Source organism: Microtus oregoni, unplaced genomic scaffold (genome assembly GCF_018167655.1).
Source record: "Microtus oregoni isolate MIOR12 unplaced genomic scaffold, Mior012 000016F_ref0000370, whole genome shotgun sequence".
Lineage (NCBI taxonomy): Eukaryota > Metazoa > Chordata > Mammalia > Rodentia > Cricetidae > Microtus > Microtus oregoni.
In genome coordinates this window covers 19,535,414-19,559,441 of record NW_024543075.1, presented here as the reverse complement: position 1 = coordinate 19,559,441, position 24,028 = coordinate 19,535,414, and the positions used below count along the sequence as shown (strand labels likewise).

The 24,028-nt window shown below is 47.5% G+C and overlaps 1 protein-coding gene across 6 annotated transcripts; it reads left to right on the top strand.

The window, feature by feature from the left end:
- The first annotated feature begins 1,461 nt into the window (after window positions 1-1,461).
- Kdm8 (lysine demethylase 8) lies at window positions 1,462-23,725 on the top strand. 6 transcript variants are annotated; one of them, XM_041666641.1, is made up of 11 exons: window positions 1,551-1,652; window positions 7,099-7,184; window positions 7,312-7,410; window positions 7,586-7,693; window positions 14,376-14,885; window positions 17,279-17,445; window positions 18,945-19,077; window positions 19,480-19,524; window positions 22,122-22,271; window positions 23,151-23,243; window positions 23,327-23,725. In XM_041666641.1, exons 5-11 carry the CDS (start codon window positions 14,385-14,387, stop codon window positions 23,489-23,491), a joined length of 1,254 nt encoding a protein of 417 aa, XP_041522575.1. In that variant the 5' UTR covers window positions 1,551-1,652; window positions 7,099-7,184; window positions 7,312-7,410; window positions 7,586-7,693; window positions 14,376-14,384; the 3' UTR covers window positions 23,492-23,725. The 6 variants fall into 6 exon arrangements, with proteins under 6 accessions (XP_041522576.1, XP_041522573.1, XP_041522574.1 ...); XM_041666642.1 differs by lacking the exons at window positions 7,099-7,184; window positions 7,312-7,410 and adding an exon at window positions 13,125-13,333 and having other exon boundaries at window positions 1,462-1,652; XM_041666639.1 differs by lacking the exons at window positions 7,099-7,184; window positions 7,312-7,410 and having other exon boundaries at window positions 1,464-1,652.
- Window positions 23,726-24,028: the final 303 nt, after the last annotated feature.

Below are 24,028 nucleotides of genomic sequence, written 5' to 3'. Positions count from 1 at the left end.
GGAAGGCTGTTGTTCTGCCGTAAGCTGTTTGCTGCAATATAAAGAGCTGATAAGATGTGTTTCTTTACTGTTTCCCAAGGATACTGTGCTCAGGTAAAATTCAGCACTCACTAAGTGGTGAAGGTAAGGTAAGCCAGGTTCAGAGAATGACAGATTTTTTGCTCTCTATTTCCTCCCTCCATACCTGGGGTCGGTGATAACAGCAACAGCTAGGTATGGCTTTGAAGTTTTCAAAGGGTGTGCATGTGTGTGTATATGTGCGTGTGCATGCACTCTAGTGAGAGGCGTTAGACTTCCTGGTAGGCACACAGATATGGAGAAGAGCCATGGCTACTTAATAAGGTATCACACTTTCAAGATGGCCGACTTCTTCCTGACCCTTCTGACTTGAGACAAAAGCCTGACATCTTACAACAAAGGCCTTATAGGCGTTGTCTCCCACTAGCAGGACTCCTGTTGATCGACTGGCTCAACAAGTTTAGGACCAGATCAGGACTTACCACCCAACAGTTGCTGGACAAACATCCTTTTTTTAAACCACCAACCCTGCCTGGTGATGTTGGAGCACGCCTTTAATCTCAGGAGGCGGAGGCAGGTGGATCTCTAGTTCAATGCCAGCCTGGTCTACAGCGCGAATTCCAGGACAGGCTCCAAAGCTACACAGAAACTCTCTCTCTCGAAAAAAAGCAGAACCAAACCGAGCCAAAACAAAATCCCACCACCCCAAATTAGGGAAGGAATTTATTTTTTAAAAAAAAGTCTCGTAAAGAGACTGGAATTTTTGGCTTTCCAACCCCACTCCACCAGCTTTGCAGAGGGTCTTTTTCTACGTGTGTTTGCTGCTGTCTGTGGTGTTTGAGATTTCTCTGCTGCTACCTGTTGAATTCGAGATTTTTTTCCTGCCTTTTAACTCTTTAACAGAAAACAAAACTATATTACCAACCACAGCACCTAGAAAACTACTGTTCCCTAGCGCTGCCCTTGAGCAAACATCACACCCCTTCCTCATCGCTACTTAGGATTGTTGAGAGGATGAAAACCGAGGGGTGCCTCACCAGCTCGTCCCTGCTGAGCAATAAATAAATTCCCTCACGCTTTTCTGACCACACTCCAAACCCAAGGCTAGCGGAGCTTTACAGGGCATCAGCTGCTGCTGCAAACCCAGCACCTCTGGAACCCACCGGGAAAGAATGCTCAAAACACAAAACTAGCGGTGACTCCCAAGCCTTCTGCACCTGCCCGTCTCTGCACGGAAACCCGAGGCCGCCTCACCGGAACCAGCTCTAGCTGCCATACTCGGGGGTTCAAATTATACTTGTGACTTTCAAAACTTTGTGGCTTCCTACGATGTAAAATAGGGACAACTAGTCATCTGAGTTGGAAGGATTAGGTAAAATCGTGGATGAGAAACTGGCAAGGCACAACCCGGAAAAAATAGCTCAGGCCGCCAGTCTTTGACCCGAAGAGGGCGGGGCTGGGCATCGATCGCTCGGCGCTCCTCTAGGCTCTCGTCGCGATCAGCCGAGTCGGGAATGATCGATGCTCCCCGGTGTAGTTCGTGAGGACGAGAAGGCCGGGCGTGGAATTTTCGCCCCGGCGGAACCAGTCGATGCCAGCGATGAGAAACACAGCCCCGTCCAAGAATCAGAGAGGTTAGTTGAAGCTCCGCAGAGCGCTGGCAGCAGGCGCCACGCTCAAGCTCCAGAGCGGGCGGGCGGTGGGACGGCTTCGCGCAGGCGCTTTGGTAGGACTGGGAGTCGCTGGAGAAGCTACGTGAGTTGTAGCTGGTTGCTAGCGACCAAAGGATTGGGCAAAGTGTCAGTGCGTTACTTAAGCTTCTAGGGGTATCAGATGGCGCTTGCACGCGGAACTGCTTCGGCGACCGTACTGTCGTGCGTCCGAGTCGTTGTGATGTTTCCCTCCACATCCATCTACTCTTCCCGGTGTGGCTTTGATTAGTTTGAAGTGTGGGGACAGGCCGAGTGGCTGGATGGACCGCACGACCTGCCTGGGTCGTCTGTCAGGAAAGTGTGGCTTTGGCCACTGATGGAAAAGGGCCAGTGTCCAACCTCCTCCCTGTAACCGCCCAAACCCTGCTGTCCCCCAAAATGTAGCAGAGGCCCGCGCAGCCGACCAGAGACTTCCTGGGACAGAGCATCTTCTGCCTAGATCACTTAGCAGTCCTCCCGACTGAGCAGGGAGGCGCGAGCAGCGGGTTTTGGCCGGTGCTTTGAGAGAAGGACTGCGCGTGTTTTCCTACAAGTTTGTTCACGCTAAAGCCTCCAGCAGCCCGCTTTTTCTGTGTTCTCACAGCAACCAAGACTGGTTTCTGTGAAGAGTACAGCCGGCCTGTTATCGGCTCCTTTGTTCTTGGTGTGAGCAGCAGGAGACCTTAGCTCCTGCTAGGTTGGTTCACTGATGGAGCCCAACAGAATCACTCGGGTTTCCACATCAACAAACAAGCCTTTAAAGACCTTTTAGATTAGGGTCCCAAAGAAAAGCTGTTTTCTGCAGCCAACAATGGACCTTTGTCTGAAAGCGGTGCCTTGACCTGACAGGTGGCCATGGAGCACCTGAAGGCTGCTTTGCCAGCAAGGGCACATGTCTTCAGACTGTACATTAAGAGCTGCCACCACCTTCAAGAGCAAAACACAAAGCCTGCTATGGCCAGCAGACATCCTTAAGGCCTATACCTGTTACATTTGGGGAAGAGAAACGTGTAATGTGAGCAGTTGAGGCCATTGAGACTAATATATGTGGCCTGTGTTTCGATAAGTAAAGGGGTCATTTTACCAGGAATGATCTCAGACTTTATCTGGGCACTTAAATTTATAGCATCCTAATTTAGATGGCAGATTCCATAGTTAGCTCATCTATACCTGATTATTAGAAGGTTATTTACCCAAATCACAATAAACTCTTTTATGGTACTCTGGGGAGCCAATTTTTTTTAAGACTTAAAATTTAGGTACATATTTGGTTTATACACCATTTAGTTAATATAGCCTTTTCTCGGAGGCAGCTTCTTGAGAGGTTATAGGAAGTTAGTGCATACTTACAGCCAGATAAGAGCCACTCAGGCTGGTCCTGTCTCAGATCAGGGTTTGGGCAAGCATGCAAGCACTGGAGCGTTGACTTGAAGCCTGGGCTTGAGACCATAGAGAAAGACAATTATTCCATTGGACATCGGACCACAATGTAGACAAAATTCTTATAGCATTGAACAACACAGAAAACATCACATGGGAAAAGAATGGGATGCTTTTCAGACATCTTTAACAGACTGTTACAAAGGGGTTATGTCACTGACTGGCTCCAACTGACTCAAACAATGCCCCTCGTTGTTTATCAACCAAAATTCATAAATGTTGCTTTCAACTTCAATGGTAGAGTTTAGAAATTCACTTTGAATTTCTGTAAATTACTGCTTTTAGCACATAATTCAATTCTGTTGTCTGGGTCAGATACATGGAGGAGTACACGAGTTAAGATTATAGCTGTGGCCGGGCGATGGTGGTGCACGCCTTTAATCCCAGAGGCAGAGGCAGGCGGATCTCTGTGAGTTCGAGACCAGCCTGGTCTACAGAGCTAGTTCCAGGACAGGCTCCAAAGCTACAGAGAAACCCTGTCTCGAAAAACCAAAAAAAAAAAAAAAAAAAAAAGATTATAGCTGTGCATTCGCTTTGGTTATAAAAGTTGTTTACGCGGGAAACCCAGCACAAGTACCATTGGTTGATACAGTGCTCTCGTAAAGGCAGACTAAACAGGCAGACTGAGAACACAGGAGCATGGCGGTCTGTTGTTTTTACTCTGTGGCTGGATGTCTGTTGTGTAATACAAGGACAGTGACTGTTTAAAAGGGCCAACTAGGATCCGGGAAAGGCTGTGGAGGCAGCCATGAGCCCGCTGAGGCCAACATTCCACTCACCATGGAATTTCCCCACACTGCCAACATAAGACCCCGTGGGCAACTGGTGTCTAACATCCATCAGTAGACCTGTCAGAAGCCACTTAAAGTAGCCACTGACAGCTATTACGGGACAGAAACTTACCTAACTGAAATGCCCACATCTGGAAGACTGTTAACGTCAGCTGTTTTAGACATCTCTGATGACTGCATTTCAACAAACAGCATTCCTAAGGTGGGGCTCAGCGAGGGAACACACTTGCTGCAGGCTTGATAACTTGAGCTCAACTCCCAGGCCCCACATGGTAGAAGGAGAAAACCAGTCCTGAAGTTATCCCCTGGTCTCCACACATACACCATGGTACAAGTTCACCATAGCACATGTGTGTGCATGAGCACACACACACACACACACACACACACACACACAAATTAATAGGTGTCATTTAAATTGCTTTTAATTACTAGGGCTAGCTCATGTGATCATGAGGATGATTTACTACAGCCAATGTAAGGCTGTCTCCCACAATGCTCTTTCACATAGTCTGCAGCACGAGGTCCTTCTCTTGGAGGCCTTTGAAAGTGGCGGTATAGAAATTGTAAACTTCTGAGGCAGCATAAAGAGACAAGGAGAGAGAACCCAGCATCTGATGTCAACAGACCGGAGTGTTTATTTCAGACAGTGAAGGACAGACAATCTGCCATGAGAAAGGGGGTGCCTGTAAGAGAAAATGCTGGGGTGCTGGGCTTAGGAATGAAGAAATTGTTGCAGTTGTAGGCCATGTGGGTTTCGGTCCCTATTTCCTGGAATTCTCTTGTTTCAAGCAAGATTATCTTGGGAGACAGGCTCTCTCTGGAACATTCCTGTCTGGGTTGTGATGACTGTTCTTGGTTATCAGCTCAGCCACATCTGGTATTAATTCAACCCCAAGAGCCTGGGTGTACTTCTGAGGGTTTTCTTAATTAAAGCATTTCAAGTGGAAAGACCATCTTTAATCCGGACCACACCAGCCGGCGGCCCATATAAAGGACGTGGAAGAAGGAAGCTTTTGCTCTTCGCTCGCTTGCCCTTACTTTTGATGTCAGTTCTATTCTTTCACTGGCACTAGAGCCTATTTCTTCAGAATTCCAGCATTACTGAAGACCAGCTAAGACATACATCTAGCCTCATGGGACTGAACAATTACTGGATTATCAGACTTTCCGTTGGTAGACAGTCATTGTTGGACTAGCTGGATCACAGCCTGTAAGCCACACTCTAATAAATCAATAAATCACACATACACACACATGTCATTTTATCAGTTCCGTTCCTCTAGAACAGCAATTCTCAGCCTGTGGGTTGTAACTGATTTGGGGGTTGAACTACCCTTTCACAAGGGTCACAGATAGATATCTTACATATCAAATAGTAACATTGCACTTCATAACAATAGCAAAATTACAGTTATAAAGTAGCAATGAACATAATTTCATGGTTGGGGGTCACCACAGCATAAGGAACTCTATTAAAGGTTCGCAGCTTTAGGAAAGTTGAGGGCAACTGCTCTAGAGATCCTGACACAACAGCTGAGTCAGGTTGCATCCTGTGGAATCCTGTTTTACAACCAAGGCATTTTATCATTCTAAGCCCTGATGTGCGGTCCAGGGGCATCATCTCTTTTTTTACTGCTTCATGCTGAGGTGGGTCATTGTAAGGGGTAGGGAGAAAATGTGGTGGTTTTCAGGGTCTTTTGACTTTAGGTATATGTTCCTCAAGCCCATGTATTGGCTCTTTGGGCTCATCTGGTTCCAGGGCTCTGAGGTAGCAGCTTTGGTAAAGAAGAGTGGAGCAGTAACTGAGGAGGTGAGGGCTTCTGCTCTTTGCTACAACAGATTAGAGAGGACAAAGGACAGAAGATTAGAGCTGAAACTGTCAGGATGTGGGGCCCAATGCAGGGGGTTCTCCGTGTTCTCCAAGTACCCCAGAAGCCTGCCCAGAAGCCTGCCCAGCTTGATGTGGGCATCTGACTCATGAATCTGTTCTTTGTTTTAGCTGTCTGGCATTCTTCCTTAGACATCTGATAAATTTATGTAGAAGCAACATTCTTCCCCTAACATAGCACAGATTTCCCCTTTCTCTACCATAATGAGATCGGATCCCACTCTGTTTTGTAGCATCATGACTTCTGGGTCCAACTAAGTCTGGAGTTTTTAAATTCTCTTGTACCAGTGTAAGATCAGCCTTGATTTGTTGAGCAAGTTGGCTATGTTGTACTTGTTGGAGTCCAGTGGTCATTCCCCACAGGGTCACAACCCCTGCCATGGTTACCCCCAATAGGACTAGAAATGATATGGAATCCCTTTTGGTTTAGATAGGAGTGGTCATTTATTTCATTCCCAGGGATGACTATAAGATCAGGAACTAAGTATACAGTTTAGCACATGGGGTAATTGAGGGGTAGCTAGATCAGAGGTCTTCCTTGGGGCATGTAACATAGGCATCATCAGAGACTTTTGAGTTGGAGATTAGCCTACTGCAGTTAGGATGGAGGCCCACACAGTCAGCTCTACCCACAGTTTGTACAGGCAAGGCCCAAAGACAGGATTTAGACACGGAGTGATTGGTTAAATGGATTTTGGTTAAGCCTATGCCCAGTTATGTAACTTGCCTTATCCTCAGGCATATCCAACAGTCTCTTCCAAGCAGAATTTTAGAGAGCATTTTCATGGCTACGGTTTATGAGGGCAAGCATTTTAAGAAAGGGAACCTTGAGGTCCAAAGGTTTGGTTGGGGTTCACCTGGCTTGATTTTTCTGAGGAGAGAGAACACAAGACTCCTCATGGATCCACGGTATGAATGAGGACAAAGATGTCAACAGCCTTCACCTCCAGGTGGAGGGTGGCCTTTGGAGAGAAGTCCTTGCCATTAGCTATAATCACCTGTGATGGTTTGAATAACATTGGTCCTCATAGGCTCATGTATTTGAATGTACAGGGAACGGCATTAGGAGGTATAGCCTTGTTGGAGTAGGTGTGACCTTGTTGGAGGAAGTGTGTCACTGGGAGTGGGATGTGGGGTCTCAAATGCCCCAAAAGCCCAGTGCTTCCTTCTGCCTGCTGATCCCAAGAAGGCCACACCTCCTAATGCCACTCCTTAAGCTTTCAAATATATGAGCCTACGTGGGCTAATCTTATTCAAACCAACACAGATGGTCAGATATCTCTCCAGTACCATGTGTTCCTTCTCACCACCATGCGTCCCACTATGATGACAATGGACTAAACCTCTGAAACGGTAAGGTTTCCCCAATTAAATGGTTTTTGTTTTATTTTGTAAGAATTGCTATGGTCATAGTGTCTCTTCACTACAATAGAAACCGTAACTAAGATACCATTTGAGGTCAAAATTTTGTTTTCCCCAGTGTGATGGCTGTTCTTGGTTGTCAACTTGACTACATCTGGAATTAACTAAAATCCCAAAATGGCGGGCACACCTGTGAAGGATTTCTGCTTAATTTGAAGTGAGAAGACCTACTTGTAATCTGGATCTTTGAGATGGGAAACCACACCTTTAATCCAGGTCTAATCTGGGCCACACCTTCTACTGGAAGCCTTCGTAAGGAAAAGGAATGAGGAAGCTTTTGCTTCCTCATTTCTTCACTGGCATTAGAGCCTACTTCTTTGGGATTCTTGCAGATACTGAAGACCAATTGAGTCATCCAGTCCTATGGATTGAACAACTACTGGATTCTTGGATTTTCCGTTCATAGCCCCCCCGTTATTGAACTATCAGGACCACAGCCTGTAAGTCATCCTAATAAGTCCCCCTTGTTCCCCCCCCCCATCTTTCTGTTGGCAGACAGTCATTGTTGGACTAGCCAGACCCCAGGCTGTAAGTCACTCTAATAAATCCCATATACATTCATTCTGCCCATTCTGTTTCTCCTGAAAACCCTGACTAGCACAGATTGGAAGAAAGTGAGTGTTGGGGTCAGTTCTGGGGTGGAAGGGAGCCTAATGAGTTATGTAGTAGCAATGTTGGACCCTAGTGTCCAATCACCTAGGAGGAGGAGTCACCCCAAGAGACCATCTCTCATCACAGCTGATGTAAAAGCATGAGGATTTTATTAATTCTGTCATGACAGGGTCTTCCAGCAGTAGGGAGGCTAGAAGACCCTGAATGTCTGGTACAGGCTATTTTTAAAGAGAAAAACCACAGAAGGAAGGGGGTGTCTGCGGGTTATTCTTTATTATGATTGGCTTGTTCAAAAAGGCTATTACCAATAATTGGCTGGAGAGTGGTGGCCAGATCAGATGAGGTAAAGGGAAACTTCTGAGGGTCACTTTGCCTCTTCCCAGGGACTAAGTCAAAACATCAGTAACTGAGTCAACACCTAAGGGTTATCTTGCCCCTATTCAGGGAGATGGAAAGTTCCCAGTATCTCCGTACATGCATGCATAGCTGTTATGTCCTTGGTTCCCAGGGGAGGAGGGGAAGTACTGAGAGTTGTCAGAAATGGCTTCAGAATTGTCTTAAAGTTCTACAGCATTTAATTTGTATTTTAATAAATAAACTTGCCTGAAGCACAGAGAATTAAACAACACCACTGGTCACTGGTCAGCCATACAGGCCAAGGAATGGTAACACACACCCTTAATCCCAGTAGCCACACTAGTCGCCATGGAAACCAGGTAGTGCATGCCTTTAATCCCAGTGGTTCACGCCTTTAATCTCAGCCCTAGAGAGGATTATAAAATGGGAGGAGACCATTCTTTCTCAGTCTCATCCTGAGATTCCTGGACTGGGGTTGAACCCCACTTTCTCTTTGTGAATGTTTGTTAATCGTGCTTTAGAGTTGTAGTGTTATGGGTCCAGCTGGGACTGTTTTGTATGACAGGCAGGCTTTTTAAGACAGGAGAGGTGTGTCCAGGACAGGAAGTTTTTCTAGTTTAGTGACTATCGGGGTCAGGAGAATAATTCTGTGGGGTCCTGGGGCCCAGGGTGGGGTGGTATGCCTCTGCCAGGTAAAGTAGGTAAGTCATCCAGCATTTGGAGGACTGTGTCTTTCCTTAGTGGGATCAGGGGCTGGGGCCAGGAGGGGAAGGCATTTCTGATGACCAAGATGCTACCTATGGGCTGTGGAGTGAAATATTGTTAGTCCCTGGAATTAAGAGTGAAGAAGTGGGCTGCAGAGATGGCTCAGAAGTTAAGAGCACTGGCTGCTCTTTCAAAGCCCTTTTTAAAAAATTGTTTTTATCGAGTGATATATTTTTCTCCCCTCCCCTCCCTTCCTCTCCCCTCCCCTTCTACTCTCTTCCATGATCCCCATGCTCCCTATTTACTCAGGAGCTCTTGTCCTTTTCTACTTACCATGTAGGTTACATCTATGTATCTCTCTTAGGGTCCTCATTGTTGTCTAGGTTCTCTGGGATAGTGAATTGTAGGCTGGTTTTTCTTTACTTTATGTCTAAAAGCCACTTATGAGTGAGTACATATGATATTTGTCTTTCTGAATCTGGGTTACTTCACTCAATATGATGTTTTCTAGATCTATCCATTTGCCCACAATTTTCAAGATATCATTACTTTTTTCTGCTGTGTAGTACTCCATTATATAAATGTACCACATGTTCCTTATCCGTTCTTTGGTCAAGGGGCATTTAGGTTGTTTTCAGGTTCTGGCTATGACAAACAATGCTGCTATGAACATAGTTGAGCACATGTCCTTGTGGTATGCCTGAGCATCCTTTGGGTATTTACCCACTAGGTCTTGAGGAAGGTTGTTTTCTAATTTTCTGAGAAATCGCCATACTAATATCCAAAGGGGCTGTACCAGCTTGTATTCCCACCAGCAATGCAGAAGTGTTCCCTTTACCCCACAACTTCTCCAGCGTAAGTTATCATCAATGTATTTGATCTTGGCCATTCTTACAGGTATAGGATGGAATCTTAGAGTTGTTTTGATTTGCATTTCTCTAATGGCTAAGGATGTTGAGCATTTCAACCATTTTAGATTCCTCTATTGAGAGTTCTCTGTTTAGGTCTGTACCCCATTTATTTTATTGGATTATTTGTTCTTTTGATGAGCAGTTTCTTGAGTTCTTTGTATATTTTGGAGATCAGACCTCTATCTGATGTGGGGTTGGTGAAGATCTTTTCCCATTCTGTAGGCTGTCATTTTGTCTTGTTGACCATGTCCTTTACTTTACAGAAGCTTCTCAGTTTCAGGAGGTCCGATTTATTAATTGTTTTTCTCAGTGTCTGTGCTGCTGACAGTATATTTATATTATATTTAGGAAGTGGTCTCCTGTGCCAATGTGTTCAAGTGTACTTCCTGCTTTCTCTTCTTTGAGGTTCAGTGTGGCTGGCTTTATGTTGAGGTCTTTGAACCATTTGGACTTGAGTTTTATGCTTGGTGATAGATATGGATCTATTTTTATTCTTCTACATGTTGATATCTAGTTATGCCAGCAGCATTTGTTGAATATGCTTTCTTTTTACATTTTATTTTATTTTTTGCTTCTTTGTCAAAAATCAGGTGTTTGTAAGTGTGTGGATTAATATCTGGGTCTTTGATTCAGTTCCCTTGGTCCTCCTGTCTGTTCTTATGCCAATACCAGGCTGTTTTTAGTACTGTGGCTCTATAGTAGAGATTGAAGTCAGAGATGGTGGTGCCTCCAGAAGTTCCTTTATTGTACAGGATTGTTTGACTATCCTTGGTTTTTTGCTTTTCCATATGAAGTTGACTACTGTTCTTTTAAGGTCTGTGAAGAATTTTGCTGGAATTTTGATGGGCATTGCATTGAATCTGTAGATTGCTTTTGGTAAGATTGCCATTTTTACTATGTTAATTCTGCCTACCCAAGAACATGGGAGGAGATCTTTCCATTTTTTGGTGTCTTCTTCAATTTCTTTCTTCAAAGATTTAAAGTTCTTGTTATATAGGTCTTCCACTTGTTTGGTTAGAGTTACTCTGGATATTTTATGCTATTTATGGCTATTGTGAAGGGTGATGTTTTATGTTTTTCTGATTTCTTTCTCAGCCCCTTTATCATCTGTGTAAAGGAGGGCTACTGATTTTTTTTTTAGTTAATCTTGTATCCTGCTGCATTACTGAAAGTGTTTATGAGTTGTAGAAGTTCCTTGGTAGAATTTTTGGGGTCACTTATGTAAACTATCATATCATCAGCAAATAGTGAAAGTTTGACTTCTTTTCCAATTTGTATTTTGTTGATCTCCTTTTGTTGTCTTATTGCTCTAGCTAGAACCTCAAGTATTATATCTTTCAGAGGTCTTGAGTTCAATTCCCAGCAATCCCATGGTGCCTCACAACCATCTATGGTGAGATCTGGTGCCCTTTTCTGGCCAGGCAGACATGCAGGCAGAACACTGTACTTAATGAGTAAATAAAGCTTTTTTTTTTTTTTTAAAAAAAAAAAAACCACATCACTTGAAAGTGTGACTCAGTTCCCTCATCTGTACAGTCACGGGTTCTGTGGCCAACAGCTGGGTTCAAAGCCTACAAAGCCCATGCTAAAAAGAAGGTCCTTGGAAGGTACCCTTGGACTTCTCAGTGTTCAGAACCAGGAGCTAGTTAAACTTTTTTTTTTTTTTTTTTTTTGGTTTTTCTTTTATTCCTTCCAAATTACCCAGTCTGTGGAACTCAGCTTAAGCAACAGGAATTCCCTTATTGGGCACAATAGGAACCCCAGGTGTCCCTGAAGTTAAGATAGCGAGTGAGAGGTGTGACATTGCTTGGCAGATTGTAAATTCAGTGGCTTAAACAATGCACATTTAGGACTGTTGTTCTGAGTGGGTGTGTGTACATTGGCATGGCCAGGCCCTCTGTCAGAAACCCTTATAAGGCTATGGTCCGGTGCAAAGACTCAACTGGACAGGGGCCTATGCCCCCCAGTTTCTGTTGTCCGGATTCCATATGGGGACAGGCAGCTACTGGACATGGAGTCTCTTGCTCCTCATTCTCTGTTAGCTATAGGCTCACTTCATCTCTTTGCCCGTGGCCAACATGGTGGCATGAGCCAACACATACTAGCTGAGTGGTCAGTAGAGTCACTAATGGTGTGTCACTTCCCAGCCCCACTGGTTTCTTTTTCTCGTGCTGCTGAAGTAGGCTACCATAAGCACTGGCTGTAGGCAGCAGGCTTGCTGCCCTTGCAGATCTGTGGACTGAAAATCTTGCTGGACTGAAATCAAGGGCTCAGTGGGGCTGCCTTCTTTTCAAAAAAGCCTCAGGACAGAATCAATTTCTTTGATTTTTCTCAGCTTCTGAAAGTTGCTCTGAATTCCTCTCAGCTTGTGGTCCATTAACTAGTCACCAAAGCCTGCCACTTCGCCTTTCTTTGACCATTCTTCTGAAGCCACGTGACTTCCAACTCTGACCTTAGCCCAAAGCAATCCTTATAATAAAATACAGGAGCCCATCCAGATAATCCAGGGTAATCTTCCATCTCAGGTCCCATTCTGTCACACCTGCAGAGGCCCTTTTGCTCTATTAGGTGACATAATCACCATTTGAAGGTAGGATATGAACATCTGTAGGGACTGTTATCTGTCCGTCAGCGCAGACTAATTTGTAAGCTAAATATGCTTATATTTTGCTCATGCCTTTTCCATGTGGACCATCCAGGCTAGCTCAGTGGTCTTCCCACAATTCCCTTTTCCATATGGCAGCTTCCTGCTCCCTGGGACTTTTATTCCCTAGAGCCTGAGAACATTCCACTTCCACCTTCTAGGGTACCTATGGGAGGTGTCTATGACCAGACATCAGTCACTGCACATATTCCAGTAGCACTTGCTTCTGTCACAGTAGCCAGGAAGAAGATAAAGGGTATCTTTTCTACCTGTCGATGGTGGCACAGGCAGAGACACGTGGATCTCTGAACTGGTCAGCTTAGGCTACATAGTTCCACAACAGCCAGGACTACACAAAGAGACTCTGTCTCAAAATGGGGTGGGGGGAAGGAATCTTTTCCTTTTCATTCTTTTCTTTTATCCCTTGCCAGGGATGAAACCCAGAGGTAAACTCCAGTACACAAAGAGTAGGAGTTAGTAGACTACCATTTGGTACCCTCTGTTTTTATAAATAAAGCTTTATTGGAACACACCCACCCCTATTTGTTTATTCTGGTTCGTGAATAGCAGAGTAGTGTCAACTGTGACCATGTGGACAGCAAAGCCTGATGTTTCATATTTGACCTTCTACATCTCTGCCAGAAACCCAGTGTTCCTCATCACTCAACATGATGGGAAGCAGAGGATGTCCTGTTCTATCTGAGGTGGCTGGAACAGATTGTCTGACACGTGTTGGGAGACGTATGAAGAGAAGTTTCCTTGGCTCACAATTCTGACAGCTGCAGAGTCCCAACAGCTGGCTACAGACATCTGATGAGGGCCACCGGCCACCAAGCTGTATCACACATTAGGTAGAGAAGTGGGAGGGGGCACTGACACATGCCAAGAAGCTAGATGAGGGCACCCTCACTTTATACCAACCACCCTTAACCACCCTCAGAGAAACTAGCCCACTCTTGTAAGGTCGGTATTGATACCCTCCCACAGTGGTACCCTTAATGACCTAATCACCTCTTTCTGGGCCCATCTCTTAAATGTCCCCTATTGAGGACCAAATTCCAAGCCTATGAAAGTTTAGGGATAAATCACATCTAACCCGTAGCAGATGACAGAGCTGTTGGGATAGTGCTAAGAACAGAGAGAAGGGCAGGTAGCCATGGTTGTCTGTGAGCTGCAGCTCCTGTTGTTGTTAGCACAGTGACTGTCATGTACACATGACACTCAGGCTAAGCCACCAAGCTGCCAGTGCTATTTTCTTTCTGCTTGGGTTGTTGTGTGTTTGTTAGCTTTCCGTTTCTGTAACAGATCCCTAGGATAAATTAAAAAGATTTGTGTGAGCTCACAATTTTAGAGGTTTCAATCCAGGGCTGCATGGCCGTGTTACTTTGGACCTGTGGCAGCTCAATGCATCATCGTGGGGGCATGAGGCAGAGGTTGCCTCTTTACTTTATGGACCAAGAAACAAGGCTGGGGTCTAAATGTGTCCAACTTTATGGGCATGTCTCCACTACCTTCAACACACAGTTCTTTGGGAACACTTAAACAGAGCGCTTCCTTCTGTATCTGTATTGAGACTTAGCTTTAGGCTTTAGGGAAACCAACGTGGGGATGTGCCACAGCCCAGAGTTGGAGAGGTAAACCACACATCAAGAGAGAAGGAGTGTTGGGGTCATTCCAGATGAGGACAGCACACATCTCTCCCTGAACAGACATCTGTTGAGTGTGCACTGAGAGCCAGGCAATGTGCAAGGCCCTGAAAGTAGAGCAGAGACCCCCAAAAGACGGCCCCGCACCAGTGAGGCAGCCAGCAAGCAGCAAAGACTTTGTTTAAAAGCTCTGGTATGGGCCATAAGGGTTGTGTGTGGTCTTTGATTCCTGTCTTGTTCCTCTCAGGTGCTGACCATGTCAGAGGACACTAAGGGTCCTACCGAGCCCTTGGTAGGGCCTAGTACCCTCTGGAAGGACCTCAGGGTACTCCTGCCTGACACAGAGGAGGAGCTGAAGCTGGAGCTCAGTGAGAAGGTGGGCAGGAGCCTGACCATGCTGCTACAGCAAGCTGTGGGGTTGTTCTATGCAGGACATTGGCAGGAGTGCCTGCAGGCCAGCGAGGTCATCCTGGACTACTCCTGGGAGAAGCTCAACACTGGGCCCTGGCAAGATGTGGACAAGGAATGGCGCCGGGTGTACTCCTTCGGCTGCCTCCTGAAGGCCCTGTGCCTGTGCCGGGCTCCACAGAAGGCCACTGCAGTGGCTGAAGCATTGCGGGTGTGTGACATGGGCCTGTTGATGGGGGCAGCCATCCTTGGAGACATCCTTCTCAAAGTTGTCACCGTCCTCCAGACACACCTGCTCCCAAGAAAGCAGCCTGCCTGTGGCCCCCACCAGGACGAGCCTGTTACCAAGGTATGTATGGGTAGTCAGTCATTGTCCATGCTGAACCATTCAGCAGACCAACCCATCTTCTTGAAGAATCCAATCCTCTCCCTGGGTACAACCTCTCACAGGCAGCCTCTCTGCTAAAAAGGGTGTTGTGTTGATTTGGGGAATGAACAGCTGGACCCATAAGTCTCTGCAAAGGCAGTGCCTTTTAAGAGGGGAGGTGGCAGCTTCGTTACTCTGAGAGGCAGCTCACAGGAACGAGGCAGAGCTAGGCTGCTGCAGCCTCCGGGAGATTGCTTCCAGCATGTTTTCTCACCTAGTCTGGAAAGATACTTCAGCCAGCCAACTGAGGTGTGTTCTGCCCCTCCAGTCCGCATGGAGGTTGGCCTGCTGAATAAGTATCCTAGAGTTCCTTCCAGACCTGGAGCATGGTTTACAGACTTCACCCGGCTTCTGCTGGGTAAGCCAGAAACCATCTCCTTTGGGCTTCGGTGTCTACTTCTATAAATTGTCAGGGCTGTGCTGGATACCAGCCATGGAATTCTGGACTGTTTCCCATGGGTTTCTCAGTGCTTTCCTGCAGTTTTAGAATTTCCTGTTGAGTGTGATTTACGTATAAGACAGATATGACGGATGTCAACACATGAGTGTGCCCACAGTGGAATGAGAGCCCCAAGCCAGGAAGAGAGCCAGGGCTGAACCTTTCACCTGAGGACTTGGAGAGGTTGGTAGGGAAAAGCTAAAGCCTGGACAGCCAACCATTCATGAGGACATAGAGCCATTAATGAAATGGGCCTGGCCTTTGTTTACCCAGTGAAGAGAAGCTAGGCATGGTGGCACACATCTGTAATCTGATCGCCTGGGAGGGAGAGGCACAGGATGGACAGTTTGCAGTCAGCAAGGTCTACAGTGAAGAAAAAAACAGACAAACAAACAAAAAAAACAAAACAAACAAAAACCATGAAGTGAATCAATAATAACAATAAGTTACAAATTAAGAGAGATGCACATAGCCTCGGGGACTGCCAGCCAGCCGCCAGTGCTTATGTGATGCCCGTACCATCTGCGGGGCTGTGGGGTAGTGTGCTGCTTTAGTCTTCGGAGAGCAGGGCAGTCTGCAATTCAAGAGACAAACGTGTCCCCTCTGACCTAAGGGCATCCCCCCATCTTCCCACCAAGTGTGTCCCAAGTCCTGCCCAAAGTGATCCTCTTTGGGGTGGGGTATGGGATGCATAGCCACAGAGGAGGGAGTACAGGCCTTAAGTCAGCCTGTCTGAGCTCAGTTCCCATGCTCCACCCCGTCTGATCAGACAGGGTCTCTGTGCCTCAGTCCCTTACTGGAAGAGAGCACCGACAGTGCTGGATGAACCTGCTGAACATGTACACAGAATATCCCCATCTCCACCCCCAGAGCTACAGTCCTGAGAGGCTGTAGAAGAATCTTCTGTTGCTGTGAGAGGCTGTACGAAGGCCTGTGCTGAGCGTGGTGACAGTACAAAAGAAATGGCCAGTTCAGGCCAGCCAGTGGTCCTGGGTACCACACGTGGATGTGGTTGTCACCACCAGGAATAGTAAATGACCCACTTAGCTTTCCTGAGGGAAATGGATAAGGAAGGTATGGTGCAGCCATTGGGTGGCAGTGTGGAAATTCCTAGGGTAGTGCTTGGATGCAAAGGCAGAGCTACTCACTCTTCAGGACTACTGCCGCCAGCATGCTCTAAGACTATGAGTTGGCTAAGAAAAAAGGGACCTTGAGCTGGTGAAAGCAAATGACCTTAGAAATGTTATCTACTGCTGGGTGTGGTAGGCACTCTGGAATTTGAGGCAAGAGGATTCTGGGTTCAAGGTCATGCTGGGCTTCCTAGTGAGACCGTGTCTCAAAAGCACAAAACAAGCTCAGTGTAGTGGTGCAAGTCTCTACCCCTCGCACTTGGGAGGTAGCGGCAGGTGATGTCCGTGGGTTTGAAGCTTGCCAGGGCTATTGAGATCCCATCTCAAAAATAAAACAAAGCATGGGACTGGGGAGATATCTCAGTCAAGCTTCCCACACATATAGGAGCACTGGAGTTTGATCCCTAGAACCACTTGGGATCAACTTGGCATGGTGGCTTGTATTTGTCATCCCAGAGCTGTGGAGGTTGAGATGGGTGGACCCCAGGGGCTTGCCAGCCAGCCAGCCTAGCTGAATCAGTGAGCCCCAGGCCAGGGAGAAAACCCCATCTCAATAAGGTAGATAGTGCAGGAGAAAGAGTAACACCTGAGGTTGTCCCCTGCCACACACATGTGCACACACAAACCCACACGGATCAAAACAAAAAAGAAATGTCTGCTGTTTATAACGACACCAAAGACATCCTGCCAGTGATACAGCTTCCAGAGACAGTTGCCCAATCTTGCTTTGTTTGAATTCTAAACAGAAGACGAGGTGTGATGCCAACTCAGCTCCCGATGTGGTGTTAGAGCGGGCAGTGCCCAGGCTTCGCTGTCCAACTCTGCAGTACTTCAGGAAGCACTTTCTAGTCCCTGGGAGGCCTGTGATCTTGGAAGGTGTGGCTGACCACTGGCCATGCATGAAGAAGTGGAGGTGAGTGGCCACTGTAGAGAGCTGAGGTCCTTCCTCCTATCTAAGTGTCCCCAGGATTCCCTGAAGGCGTCTTCTGGCCACTCATAAGTCACTGCCCCGGATCACCCTTCAAAAGCCCCTCGATTGATTGCAGAGGATTAATGAAGACTATAAAGTGGGATATTCTGGGACTGGCAGGATGGCTGTAAAAGCCTAGTGGCCTTGAATTCAAGCCCTGGGACCCACACAGGTAGAAGGAGAGAACCCCAAAGTTGTCTTCTGACTTCCACCTGTGCCACAGTGGCATGCTTGCCTCCCACACATGAAGTAATGAATTTTTCAAAATTAACTAAAACTGTAAGTGAGGTATCCTGAGCTCCAGGGGTCTAAGCTGCTCGCTGACATGTGTTTACCCTGAGCCCATCCTTGAGAGTACCCAGTGATGTGGGATTCCCCTCTGTATGCTGTGAATACCATTGGTTAATAAAGAAACTGTTTTGGGCCTGCACAGGGCAGAATAGAGCTAGGCAGGGAAAACTAAACTGAATGCTGGGAGAAAGAAGGTGGTATCGGGAGAAGCCATATAGCCCCACCAAATACAGACACAGGAGGGAACTTTACCTGGTAAGCCACAGCCATGTGGTGATATACAGATTAATGGAGATGGGTTAGTTTAAGATGTAAGAGATAACCATAAATATGCTTAAGCTATTGGCCAAACAGTATTGCAAATAATATAGTTTCTGAGTGATTATTTTGAGTCAGGGAAGTCAAGAAATGAACAAGCAGTCTCTTGCTACAACCCAAGTTGTGGGCTCAGAAATGTTAGGTGTTAGCGTAGAGTTCATTCACAAACACTGGGATGTTTCCAATGAGGACTGGAGAGTCCTGAGATTTCAGCATCCACAGGGGTCATGTAGGCAGTACCCTGGACACTCGCTCTGCAAGAGAGCTGTAGCTCAAGGGAGTGGGTTGAGTTTGTGGAGGAAGTGGCCTGAGACTCCAGTGAGGAGTCTGTAGGAGCCACAGCATAGCAGCCATGCTCCAAATGAGGCAGGCTGGCATCACCTCCTTTAACAGTTGTGGTGCAGGGACTCAGGAAGGTCAAGAAATTCACTGAAGGATCCCTGCCTCACCCCACACTTTCAGAGTTCAGAGCCAGCACTTCACACACACACACACACACACACACACCCATACAGCCTTCCGTTTGTCACAAGGTTTCTCAGCTTGGTGACAGGGTGAGAAGAGTGAAGAGATAGCAGGATCCTGGACACCAGAAGTTGTCAGCATACAATGTATGTGGCCGAGGTTGAACCTGAGGGTTGGGCTGTGTGGGCTTGGACAAGTAGCTTCACCTCTCTATGGTGCAACCTCTGTCAGGAGAGCGAGGACAACAGTGGTCTCCGCCTCATGAGGTTTTGTGAGCATGAGAGAGCCAAAGAAATCCATTCCTAGATGTCTGTAGCAATGACGCCTGCTGACACCTGTGCTGACAGTTCCAATGTCCACTCTTGTAGTCTTCAGTACATCCAGGAGGTTGCTGGCTGCCGCACTGTCCCTGTGGAAGTGGGTTCAAGGTACACAGATGAAGATTGGTCCCAGACCCTCATGACCGTCAACGAGTTCATCCACAAATACATCCTGAGTGAGGTATATGGGAGTTACTATTTAACAGGTGGACGGTGCAACTGAACTTAAAGGCAAAATTTATATCATGTATATCTCACCATGATTTTTAAAACAGCTTCTAATAAAAAGCAGCAGCCCTTGGCTGTGTGCCTGCTACACCTGCATTGTCCGCTTAAAGGAGAAGCTGCAGGGGCTGGTAGCTCATTCCGAAAGGGCAGAGCTGCACCCCTGGCTCTAAGTCTTCTGCCCTTCACCTCTGTCCTGCCTGGGAGATCATTGATCACATCAGGCCCTGGGTTGGGGAAGGAGGCTCCACAGGACAGTGGCCGGTGGGGCTCAGCAACCAACTAAGCAATAGGGCCATCAAGAGGTACCCAGCACAAACTAACCTACAGTCATCTCTGCTTTCCTCCTCTGGCTCAGGCAAAGGATGTTGGGTACCTTGCTCAGCACCAGCTATTCGACCAGGTAAGTCTGAGATCATGTTCCTGTCCTGTACCCCTCACCTGCTCCTCTCCTCCCAGGGAGCTGCTGTCTGGAGCGAGGGCTCTCTCTCATTACCATAGGCAGCAGCAAGGCAAGTTGAACCCCCAGGCTTGAGAGATTGAGTGTACCAAGTCTGGATACCCAGAATGAAGAGACTGAAGGAGGAGCTTGGCTGAGCAGGAGTGGGATGGGGTAGGAAAATGTTCCCATTGAGAAGCACCCCAGCCCCAAAGTACAGAGACCACCAGTCAGGAGGTTATTTACAAGAGCCAGAGAGCCAGGTGGTAGAGGTCCTGAAGGCCACCCCAGGACTCTGGATTTAAAATGGACATGGTGGAGTCCTGGGAGGCCCCTGATGAGCAAGAAGCCTCCCTAGAGATCCTAGGCACTGTGAGAGACAATGCACGTGACTGCACAGAGAGGTGCTGCAGCTTCCCTTCCCAGCACAGGCCCTGAAGAGCAGGTCACAAGGCCTGCCCCTCCTGGAGTAACCCACCCAGCACAGGCCCTGAAGAGCAGGTCACAAGGCCTGCCCCTCCTGGAGTAACCCACCCAGCACAGGCCCTAAGAGCAGGTCACAAGGCCTGCCCCTCCTGGAGTAACCCACCCAGTACAGGCCCTGAAGAGCAGGTCACAAGGCCTGCCCCTCCTGGAGTAACCCACCCAGTACAGGCCCTGAAGAGCAAGTCACAAGGCCTGCCCCTCCTGGAGTAACCCACCCAGCACAGGCCCTAAGAGCAGGTCACGAGGCCTGAAACAATGGCAGGGGCTCATCCTGGGGAAATTAGACTTGGGTTTCTTTCCTGCCCTGGCCCTTCCGCTTCTCTGGGGCCTTGACTGAGGTACACAGTGGGAAGTCCGTGTCAGTGGGGGAGCACGCCAGAGGCCAGGCCAGCACACTGAGCCACACTGGAAGTGACAATGGCATTCATTATTCCCTGGCAGAAGCCATCCCTGAAACTTTGTATATCACCTCTCAGTCATATCCCTTTAGGTGGTTTCTTTGCTCAGCCTTATCCTGCCAGGAAGCAAGTGCCATGGTTGCACAAGCCTGGGCTGTGAAAAACCAGAAGCCAAGAAAAATCCACACCACTGTTAGAGATGCCCCCTCCCAGGGAGATCAGAATGAAAACTGTTCAAAGAGGGTGGAGGAGGCTGGGGAGGGGAAAGTAGGGGCAGAAGCAAAGGGCATCATGGAGGCAGATGGTACTCACTGCTCCTTCTGAGGGGAGCTAAGACCACAGCATGTCCCCTTCCAGCTGGTCAGCCCACAGTGCTCTGGAAGTTTGTTCTGTTACCAGGTCGTTGTCTGGACCAAGGTCCAGCAGTCTGTCCTATCCCCATTATACCAGGTCGTCTTCAGCCTTGGCTGTGTTGTTAGTGGGATGTTGACTGCTGAGTCAATTCTGCTCACTTGCTAATAAGACCCAAAGCCTTCCTCACCACTGACTGGCTTCTGAGGGCCTGCCTTGATCCCATGGGGACTGGCAAGCATTTGTACTTGGTCCTAAAGCTCTCTTTTCTGAACACTGTCCCAGAGTTTAGTAAGCAGCCTACTTGGTTGGTCTTTGTAGGAACTTATTTAAAATATACGAATTGTGAATCTGATTTCTTCACAGATAGTAACTTTTTTTAAAAATTATTTATTAAAGATTTCTGTCTCTTCCCCCGCCACCGCCTCCCATATCCCTCCCCCTCCCCCAATCAACTCCCCCTCTCTCATCAGCCCAAAGAGCAGACAGGGTTCCCTGCCCTGTGGGGAGTCCAAAGACCTCCCACCTCCTTCCAGGTCTAATAAGGTGAACATCTAAACAGCCTAGGCTCCCACAAAGCCAGTACATGCAGTAGGATCAAAACCCAGATAGTAACTTTTGAAGGCCATCCCCGCCAGATATCTGATGAATATCCAGTGCATTTGATTTTTGGTATTGTTTTTGTTTTTGAAACAAGGTCTCACTATGTTACCCAGGCTGACCTCCAACTTGTCATGCTCCTGCCTCAGCCTTCCAAATGCTGGAATTATAGGTATGCACCAACAAGTTCAAAACCCGTGGTTGTTTTCGATTGTTGTTTTTAACTTAATGCTTTCCTGGTGTGCTGACTCAGGCCTTTAACGCCAGCAGAGGGGGGTGGAGTTCTGTGAGTTCGAGATCATTCTAATCTATGTGGTGAGTTCCAGGCCATCCAGGGCTATAAAGCGAGTTTGTCTCAAAAACAAAATAAAACAAAACAAAAAGTCATTACCCTTAAATAACAGAATGATTTGGGGGGGGGGTAATAAAGCAACAATACCAGGTTTCTTAAAAAAATCTATGATATAGAAACAAATATGAAGATTATAATTCTTATCTATTGTTTACATCCTAAGATTTTATTCATTAGAATATGAACTTAAACTGAGCAGAATGGCACATACCTGCAATACCTGTACTTATGAGGCTGAGGAAAGAGGATGAGAAGCAGAGAGACTGTCTCAAAAACAACAAAATGAATCAAGGAATATATCAAGCAGTCAGGTATCAGCTGGGTCCTGGCTGGCATACCTAGCCCTGTCTTCTGCTTCCTCCCACTACCCTCAGATCCCAGAGTTGAAACAGGACATCAGCATCCCCGATTACTGTTGCCTGGGCAACGGGGAAGAGGAAGAGATCACTATCAATGCCTGGTTTGGTCCCAAAGGAACTATCTCCCCACTGCATCATGACCCCCAGCAGAACTTCCTGGTCCAGGTAGGAGTTGATGCCAGACAGGGGCTTAGTAAGGAGCTTGTTGTGGTAAATACCCAAAATCCCAGCACTTGGAGGTTCAAGGTCATCCTCATCCACCTAGTCAGTTCAAGACCAGTCTGAGCTACAGGAGACCTGATCTCAAAAGGGGGTGGGGGAGGAAAGGGAAGTGAAAAGGATATAGACAGAAAAACTAAAAAATAGCCCTGAGGCCCTGGAATAGGGCTTCTCCCAAGTCAAGGCTACAGTCAAGTGGGATTTCTCTGGGACCAGGCAGGAAAGCTCTTGGAAGGAGGGCCTGGCACATTCTAGCAGCCCTATGCCATCACTGCCGCCTGCCAGCCACCCTCATCCCCACTGCTAGCTTGCATCTGTGGATTATGGCTGACAGGACAGGTCTCTTAGCCATTGTGATGTTCCAGAGACTCAAAGGTTGTCACAAGGGAAAGAGCACACACCCATTGCTCTAAGAACTTAGCACAGGCTCAGTTGCTAAGAAGACTTAATACATGAGAGCATGCTTGCAGAGCACTGAGCCAGCCCTGCACGGCAGCTCAGGAGCAGCTAAGAGCCAGGGCCCATGAGCCCACTGCCTGGATGGCTACCAGTTGTCACCTTAGTAAATGTGAACAACACTTTGTCTCCACATGAAGAGGAAACTCCTCTGAGATTTATAGCCAGGTCCACACTCAGTGCTTGGCGAAGCTTAGCTAGAGGCAGAACACTGATCTGTAAGTACCTGAAGGGAGCACTCTCAGAATGCCAGCATGTGGTGGGACGAGGCTGCGGGACATTAGGCACCAGAAAGGCCTGGAATGACGGGAGGGACCGTGGGCCTATAGTGAGCAGGACAGTGAAGCTGACAGGCCTCTTCTCTCCCAGGTCTTAGGAAGGAAGTACATCCGGCTGTATTCCCCGCAAGAGTCTGAGGCAGTGTACCCTCATGAGACACACCTTCTTCATAACACCAGCCAGGTGGGCACACGGGGAATCGGTGGCATGGGGCCTGCTGTGCCTAGAGACCAGCAGGTAAATTTTTTTTTTTTTGCTTTCTACAGGTTGATGTGGAGAACCCCAACCTAGACAAGTTCCCCAAGTTTGCTGAGGCCCCATTCCTGTCCTGTATCCTGTCCCCAGGAGAGACCCTCTTTATACCTGCTAAGTATTGGCATTATGTGCGTTCCCTGGACCTGAGTTTCTCAGTGAGCTTCTGGTGGTCGTAGCCAGAGCCAGGGTGCAAAGGACCCACTGGGCAGATACCTCACCAAAGGAAGTGAGCCAGGTAGGAAGCCCTGGGTGCTGCTAGAGTCCACGAGTCCCGTTTCCCCAGATACTCTCTGTAGGACGCGTTGTGTGCAGAGCTGCTGTGCGCACCCAGGTTATGGATCCCGATTATGGATGCTCCTTTTCTTTGTAACATACATTTTTTCAATAACATGAATAAAAATATTTTCTAAATTCAACTAAATTTCCCTCCTGCCTGTGGCAGAGCAGGCAACCACAGAGGCATTGGAAAAGGAAGGGTGGGGAATATGGGCCCTCAAGGGAGACACCCCTGCCCATGAACTCTCTTGGTAAGTGGTGCTGAAGGAAGGGAGCCAAATGTGTCACACAGAGGCTGGCTCAGAAAAGCAGAGACCAAGGGGCCTGCACAGTAGGTGGGGACTCTGGAGCCTTGGGAGGCTGGCAGAGCAGGCTATAACTAAAGGTGTATAGAGTGTGCAGGCCTAGCTCTCGATGGGCTGGCCTGGCTTGTTGGT

Bases quoted from the DNA above. Each gene is read 5' to 3' on its own strand.
- Kdm8 (XM_041666642.1), top strand. From the start codon at position 14,385: ATGTCAGAGGACACTAAGGGTCCTACCGAGCCCTTGGTAGGGCCTAGT. The intron at 19,525-22,121 runs GTAAGTCTGAGA...CACTACCCTCAG, and splicing joins AGCACCAGCTATTCGACCAG to ATCCCAGAGTTGAAACAGGA. The intron at 22,272-23,150 runs GTAGGAGTTGAT...CTTCTCTCCCAG, and splicing joins AGCAGAACTTCCTGGTCCAG to GTCTTAGGAAGGAAGTACAT.